Source organism: Dufourea novaeangliae, unplaced genomic scaffold (genome assembly GCF_001272555.1).
Source record: "Dufourea novaeangliae isolate 0120121106 unplaced genomic scaffold, ASM127255v1 scaffold232, whole genome shotgun sequence".
NCBI lineage: Eukaryota > Metazoa > Arthropoda > Insecta > Hymenoptera > Halictidae > Dufourea > Dufourea novaeangliae.
The window spans coordinates 38,211-44,369 of NW_015374105.1; the positions used below are offsets into that span (position 1 = coordinate 38,211).

The 6,159-nt window shown below is 35.9% G+C and overlaps 1 protein-coding gene across 1 annotated transcript; it reads left to right on the forward strand.

The window, feature by feature from the left end:
- Nucleotides 1–4,098: 4,098 nt before the first annotated feature.
- On the forward strand, nt 4,099–5,804 carry LOC107190833 (protein phosphatase 1 regulatory subunit 7-like). Its single transcript, XM_015579719.1, has 5 exons — nt 4,099–4,518; nt 4,598–4,698; nt 4,790–4,986; nt 5,081–5,552; nt 5,628–5,804. The coding sequence occupies exons 1-5, from the start codon at nt 4,506–4,508 to the stop codon at nt 5,799–5,801; spliced, it is 957 nt and encodes a 318-aa protein (XP_015435205.1). The 5' UTR covers nt 4,099–4,505; the 3' UTR covers nt 5,802–5,804.
- The last annotated feature ends 355 nt before the right edge of the window (nt 5,805–6,159 follow it).

Genomic DNA, 6,159 nt, shown 5'->3' on the forward strand with positions numbered 1-6,159 from the left:
CTTTCCTCACCACTCAGCCGTTCAGTCGTGCGAATGTCTCTCTTCCGAGAAATGAGGGGTTGCTGGGATGATTTGAAACCAGTTTTCCCTTAGCGAAAATATTATCTGTGGATTTGTTAACGAGATATTAAAAAAACCCAGACCAATCAGAGCGCGAGTTTGCCAGCCGAGTTCCCGCGCTAGCGATGGCTACGCGCTATGCTTGTACTATGAAACTCCGAACAAGCAAGTTGGCATGCATCCCAGGAAATCGCGTATAATAGCAAATACAAAAAACATAAAAAATGGAACTTTTTATCATCTTTCATTTCTCATTTAAAGTGATGAATGAATGAAACATAAATGTAAGGAAATCATGTGTAACGTAAAACGACGAATACACAGTTATTTTTTAAACAGAATCTTTAAAAAGTCCGAAGAAAAATGTAGGTACGGTAACTTACAGAATTATTGCTGGGAAAAAGTCATATGTAGCTTGCGTTAAATTAAAAAATAATAATCAACAATAAATTGAATAGAACTCACTCTTCCGGAAATTCACCTGCAGCTTGCAGACCTGTGTCAGTAGCTCACTGTACCGATCCTGGTCATCGACGACCGAAACGGTTTATAGCAGGGTATCGCCCAGTCCGCAGGTGATCGCAGGTATACCTCACCAGCCGAAGTTAAGGGTTGTAACGTCAAGTGCGTCCGGGTTATTCCACCGAATACTTGTTCACTTTACTCCATGACCACTAACACTGATCAGCCGACACGATCACTTAATATATTTTTAATCGAACGTGTTGTTCCTACGTTAGGAAAATTGGTGGCCCCAAAACGAGCCGATTGTTTTCAATTTATCACATGTTTTACATAGCCAGACACTTGCACAGCAGCAGTCACATATCCGTTATTCTGTGCGTACCACCATAACATTGCGTAATATTCCCGTGAACTGAACATCTCTATCGCCCGATTGCTAACCGACTGACAGAATTTTTCCGAAAGGGCTTCCTCTACCCCCAAGTAGTTTCCCATCGTTACATTGTGAGTTCACTCCCACCACGACAAGATTTAGGTAAAAAGAAACCAACGGTTCTAGGATAACATGTGCTTTGCAGAAGTGCAAGGAAAGTACCGTCGCACAGTCTCACCAAGGCGCGTAGCTCGTTAATTTATTGCCAGGGTACCTACCGCTTCGAAATAGAAAACAGACATCACGTGCATCGGTTTGAGAATGTCCGAAATGAAGAGGACCACCAACGTGCCCGTTGCTTCGAGTTGGAAAGTACAATGTACATTGTTTTCCTCGAGGAGCAGGGAAAAAATTTTACCGACACGTGTAAGTTGACACTGTTTGGCCCTGGACGACCACCCTTGTAGAGGCCGGAGCGGAATTTTCGGTTATTTATGGCTCAAAATGTTCGGCCTCGTAGCAACCGTGAACTCACAACAGAATTGACAATCGACAATTTTATTACAACTCTATGAAATTGTAGTTCTCATGAAAACATTTCATACGTATTTTTTTTTAGTATTCTGTCAAATATCTCGGAAATTATTAGAAATATAAAAACCATACAATTTGTAATATTGTGTTTGTTTTGATATTGAATGTAGCTATATCATTAAATTCTAGAATAATCCCTTTCTTCAAACAATCTTTCGCCGACTCCTGACAGTGCGCGGTGCAGCTAAATCCAAAAAAAATACTACCGTATTCGTTAAACTCTTTTCCGTAAAATAAGCCTATCGGTAGGGTGATGCGGTTCATATTAACGGAGTAGTAACCTATTGAAGACAGCGGTGCGCCCCGGTGCAGGTAAAAGAACCGGGCGCTCCACTATTACAGTCGACTGACGGTATCGCTAACGCTCCAGACTATTTCAATGAGATGAAAAGCTATATCAAAGTGTCAATGATTTACGGAAAAAAGTTCTAGAACCGTTGGTTTTTTTTTACCTAAATCTTGTCGTAGTGGGAGTAAACTTACAATGTAACGATGGGAAACTAGTTGGGGGTAGAGGAAAAATTCTGTCAGTCGGTTAGCAATCGGGGACAGAGATGTTCAGTTCACGGGAATATTACGCAATGTTATGGTGGTACGTACAGAATAACGGATATGCGGGTGTTGCTGTGCAAGCGTTGGGCTACGTAAAACATGTGATAAATGGAAAACAAACGGAACGTTTCGAGGCCACCAATTTTCCTAACGTAGGAACAGCAGGTTCGATTAAAAATACATTAAGTGATCGTGTCGGCTGATCAGTTTTAGTGGTTGTGTAGTAAAGTGAATACGTATTCGGTGGAATAACCCGGACGCACTTGACGTTGCAACCCTTAACTTCGGCTGGTGAGGTATACCTGCGATCACCTGTGAATCTCGGCGATACCCTGCCATAAACCGTTTCAGCCGTCGATGACCAGGATCGGTTCAGTGACCTAGTGACACAGGTTTTCAAACTGCAGGTGAATTTCTGAAAGGGTGAGTTCTAATCAATTTATTGCTGATTATTATTTTCTTAATTTAACGCAAGCTATGGTTTATTTCCGGCGATAATTCTGCAAGTTTCTGTACCTAACTTTTTCTTCGGACTTTTTGAAGAGACTTATTTATTATCAGTGACATTGTTGACCGTTATTAAACTACGAATTTTTATACCAATACCGAATTACGATCACTTCTCGTTCATTCTCTGTTACATTACCTTTTCGTTCACAAGGTATTTGAAAAGGAAATTTACAAATTCGTAAAAAGGAATTTACAAAAAAGTGAATGTGCGTTCGTCTTTTTACGTTACACATAATTTGTCTATATTTACGTTTCATTCATTAATCTCTTTAAATAACAAACAGCAGATGATAAAAAGTATGATTTTATTTGTTACGTCTTTTTTATTTGCTATTATACGCAGTTTCCTGCGATGCATGCTGACCTACTTGTTTGGAGCTTCGTAGTACAAGCGTAGCGCGTAGCCACCGCTAGCGCGGAAACTCGGCTGGTAAACTCGCGCTCTGATTGGTCGCGGTTTTTCGTTAATATCTCGGTAACAAAGCCTCAGATTACATTGTTGCTAAGGAAAAAGTTGTTCCAATTCACCCCCGGAGTGCCCCATTTCCGGGTCGGAAGACATTTTTGGTACACCTTGTATAAAAAGACAATGACGTTGTCTAATTAGTGATGGGCATCATCGACTAAATTAAAGTATCGACTAATGACTATTTAGTTGCAACATACTATCAACTGAAATTTTGCTTTATAGGTTATGTATAGATTATGTCATCAATTTTTCAACACTATTGGTGTATTTACCTTGGAAATGTATTAGTTCATAGATAAAATTTCAAAAATATAAGTGGTAAACAAGTTTTTTTAAACAATTATTAATTTTCGATTTTTTGTAACCTATTTAATATTGGCAGTTAAAAAATTAACTACTCTAAATTTTTTATGAAAATTAATTTGGTTATAAACAATAATTTGCACAGTTCTCGGTAATGCATAAAAAAATATATGGAAAAATTACAATTGGTTTGCATCGCGAAGAGAATAATCAAGATCTAGTCAATAACGATTAATAGCTCGATAGTTCGTGCAAATCGCTTAGAACGATTAATTCAGTCGACTGAATGAGTTGCTTGAAGCGACTGGAAACCACTGGTTTCAAACCAGTGATGCCAGAATCGTGGGTAAACCGCGCGAGCGCTTACCCTCTCCATGCCTCCCGTGGGTATTTTACACAAGCATATGTAGCCTGTCCGTGTGAGCTCTGCCCCCACTACGTCCTACTCGGCGACTCACCAACCAAGCGTTTTCTACCTCTGTCCGTGTGCGCTCTGCTTCGGGTGGAAAACGCTTGGTTGGTGAGTCGCCGAGTAGGACGTAGTGGGGGCAGAGCTCACGGACAGGCTAGAATATGCTTGCGTAAAATACCCACGGGAGGCATGGAGAGGGTAAGCGCTCGCGCGAAAATCCCACGATTCTGGCATTAGTGCCCATACCCATGAGTATACAAAATACCTATTGTTCACTGAAAACGCTGCATAATGTCAGTGAGAACTATATAAATAATCATAGAGATTTGTGTGATTTCCTCAAAAAGCGACGTAATGCAGTCAATAATAGAATAAATTTACATATAAATATAATAATATTTCATTAATCCAGTAGCTGACTAAATTCTATAGTTGAGGAATATTTTAATCTGTTCTACGCGAACTATCTTTCATTATAAGTGTAAGGACCAAGAACAAACTATTTAGTTCTGTAAAGTTGTACATGATTTAGTTGTCATTTACTCGAGTTAACAATTAGCATATATGGGGCGCTGTGGAAGTTAGAGAGTGTTCAAGAGTGTTAAAGTGAATGCAATTCGAAACGGTTCCAATCGCAACTGAAATAGATTCTTACACATTTAGTACAGTAAATTCTCATTAGACAGTAAAATCAAAGTTTTTTACAAAATTTAAGTCGAAAGTACTAATTAAATCTTAAGGATCATTGATAATTTTACAGTACAATAATGGAAGATAATGGTACAACAATTATATACTATATAAACAACAGAAACGTCACATTGTAGAATTATGCTTGAAAATGTTTTTCCTGTTTTAGAAAATACTAAAACCGGAGGATCGATTGAAGTCGAACGAGAAAATGAAAATCATGAAAGTGAAGAGCCGGAAAAGATTCTTATCATAGATCCTGATAGTGAAGTTTGTTTTTATTATAATTCTTTTTAATATTAGTTTTCTATGTCTGTTAGCCCATTTGTTATGTTCATAATTATTTTCATTTACATTTTAGGAGTTAGATTTTAACCATTCAAGGTTAACGAATTTAGAGAATTTGGAACCATTGAGGAAGTTACGCAAATTGTGTTTAACATGGAATTTAATTAAAAAAATTGAAGGTCTTAATACTCTTACAACATTGGTTGAATTGGAATTGAGAGATAATCAGATCGTTGTTATAGAAAATTTAAATGCTCTTGCAAATTTAGAGTACGTAGTTTGTAGAATATAAAATTCGTCTTATAAAATAATATTACTAGTAAGTAAATGATCCAGTGATCTTATATTTTCTTCACATTTATAGGCTTTTAGATTTATCTTTTAATCGTATTATAAAAATAGAAGGATTAGAGAATTTATTAAACTTACAAAAATTATTTCTCTCATCTAATAAGATTCGATGTATCGAAAATTTGTCACATCTAAAGAATCTAACAACTCTTGAGTTAGGTGACAACAAAATACGAGAGATCTATAATCTTGAAGGTCTTGAGAATCTAACAAGCCTGTTCCTGGGTAAAAATAAAATTAAAAAAATTGAGAACTTAGGATGTTTAAAAAATCTTCAATTATTGAGTTTGCAAAGTAATCGTATTACACAAATAGAAAATTTGGAAGAGTTAATAAAACTAAATCAGTTATATCTGTCTGAAAATGGAATAACTGTCATAGAAGGACTGTCAAATTGTCCAAGACTAACTACATTAGATTTAGCAAACAACAAAATAAAGAAGATTCAAAATATTAACCATTTGGAGGACTTAGAAGAGCTTTGGGTAAGAATTTACATTCCTTTTAATCTTTATTGTATTTATGTGTCTGTACCTACAACTCTTTAACATATTTTACAGATTAATAACAATGAAATTGAAGATTGGACTAACATAGAGAATTTAACAGCCAATAAGAAGATAGAGACTGTTTATTTCGAACATAATCCGATTGCAGCAGATCTAAATTACAGAACAAAAATGAAATTATTGGTACCATGGCTCATCCAATTAGATGCAACTCTTTGCAGATAAATATTAAAATGTTACTAAATAGATTACTGTGCGACAGTAATCTAAGTTTATTAACTTTATTTGTTTGTTCAATTATTATTGTCAAAGATTATTTTTGCAAAAAGGAAATAGCAGAAATATATCTTGAATCTTAACAATGGAAGGTATGCTGTAATTCATGTTTCTTTACTAAGAAAAACATTCCTCCTTTTTACATCTAACATTACATTACTAGTCCTATTAATATTATTTGATAATAAACATTAATTATTATTTTAGTAATGAAAGAATGTAAAATTATAAAGATATTGAATCCATCCATACATATGATCATCTTAAATTTCAGTGCAACAGCAGATCTTGCAGAGGTTTTACTATA